Consider the following 1,425-nt stretch of genomic DNA (forward strand, 5'->3'; position numbering starts at 1 on the left):
CATCACACCATCCCCATCACACCATCCCCATCACACCATCCCCCATCACACCATCCCCCATCACACCATCCCAAGTCCTATAACACCATCCCCATAATACCATCCCAATGCCTATAATGACATCACCCACCACACCATCCCCATCACACCATCCCCCATCACACCATCCCCCATCACACCATCCTCATCACACCATCCTCATCACACCATTCCCCATCACACCATCCCCCATCACACCATCCCAAGTCCTATAACACCATCCCCATAATACCATCCCAATGCCTATAATGACATCACCCACCACACCATCCCCATCACACCATCCCCATCGCACCATCCCCATCACACCATCCCCTATCACACCATCCCCCATTACACCATCCCCTATCACACCATCCCCACCACACCATCCCCATCACACCATCCCCATCGCACCATCCCCATCACACCATCCCCTATCACACCATCCCCCATTACACCATCCCCTATCACACCATCCCCATCACACCATCCCCTATCACACCATCCCCCATTACACCATCCCCTATCACACCATCCCCCATTACACCATCCCCTATCACACCATCCCCATCACACCATCCCCCATCACACCATCCCAAGTCCTATAACACCATCCCCATAATACCATCCCAATGCCTATAATGACATCACCCACCACACCATCCCCCATCACACCATCCCCCATTACACCATCCCCATCACACCATCCCCCATCGCACCATCCCCATCACACAATCCCCCATCACACCATCCCCCATCACACCATCCCCTATCACACCATCCCCATCACACCATCCCCTATCACACCATCCCCCATTACACCATCCCCATCACACCATCCCCCATCACACCATCCCCCATCGCACCATCCCCATCACACAATCCCCCATCACACCATCCCCCATTACACCATCCCCTATCACACCATCCCCATCACACCATCCCCTATCACACCATCCCCCATTACACCATCCCCATCACACCATCCCCCATCGCACCATCCCCATCACACAATCCCCCATCACACCATCCCCCATTACACCATCCCCTATCACACCATCCCCCATCACACCATCCCCCATCACACCATCCCAAGTCCTATAACACCATCCCCATAATACCATCCCAATGCCTATAATGACATCACCCACCACACCATCCCCATCGCACCATCCCCATCACACAATCCCCCATCACACCATCACCCATTACACCATCCCCTATCACACCATACCCATCACACCATCCCCCATTACACCATCCCCTATCACACCATCCCCATCACACCATCCCCCATCACACCATCCCCCATCACACCATCTCATTACATATAACACCATCCCCCATAACACCATCATCCATCACACCATTCTAGGGCCAATAATACTATCCCCCAATCCCACT

At 53.7% G+C, this 1,425-nt stretch overlaps 1 protein-coding gene across 1 annotated transcript; it reads left to right on the top strand.

Annotated features, from left to right (window-relative positions):
• Positions 1-662: 662 nt before the first annotated feature.
• On the top strand, positions 663-1,139 carry LOC131941121 (uncharacterized). The gene has a single exon (XM_059300131.1). It carries the CDS (start codon positions 663-665, stop codon positions 1,137-1,139), a length of 477 nt encoding a protein of 158 aa, XP_059156114.1.
• The last annotated feature ends 286 nt before the right edge of the window (positions 1,140-1,425 follow it).

The sequence above is a fragment of the Physella acuta genome, unplaced genomic scaffold (assembly GCF_028476545.2).
Source record: "Physella acuta isolate Inbredline_101_S28 unplaced genomic scaffold, ASM2847654v3 ptg000347l, whole genome shotgun sequence".
In the NCBI taxonomy this organism is placed as follows: Eukaryota; Metazoa; Mollusca; class Gastropoda; family Physidae; genus Physella; species Physella acuta.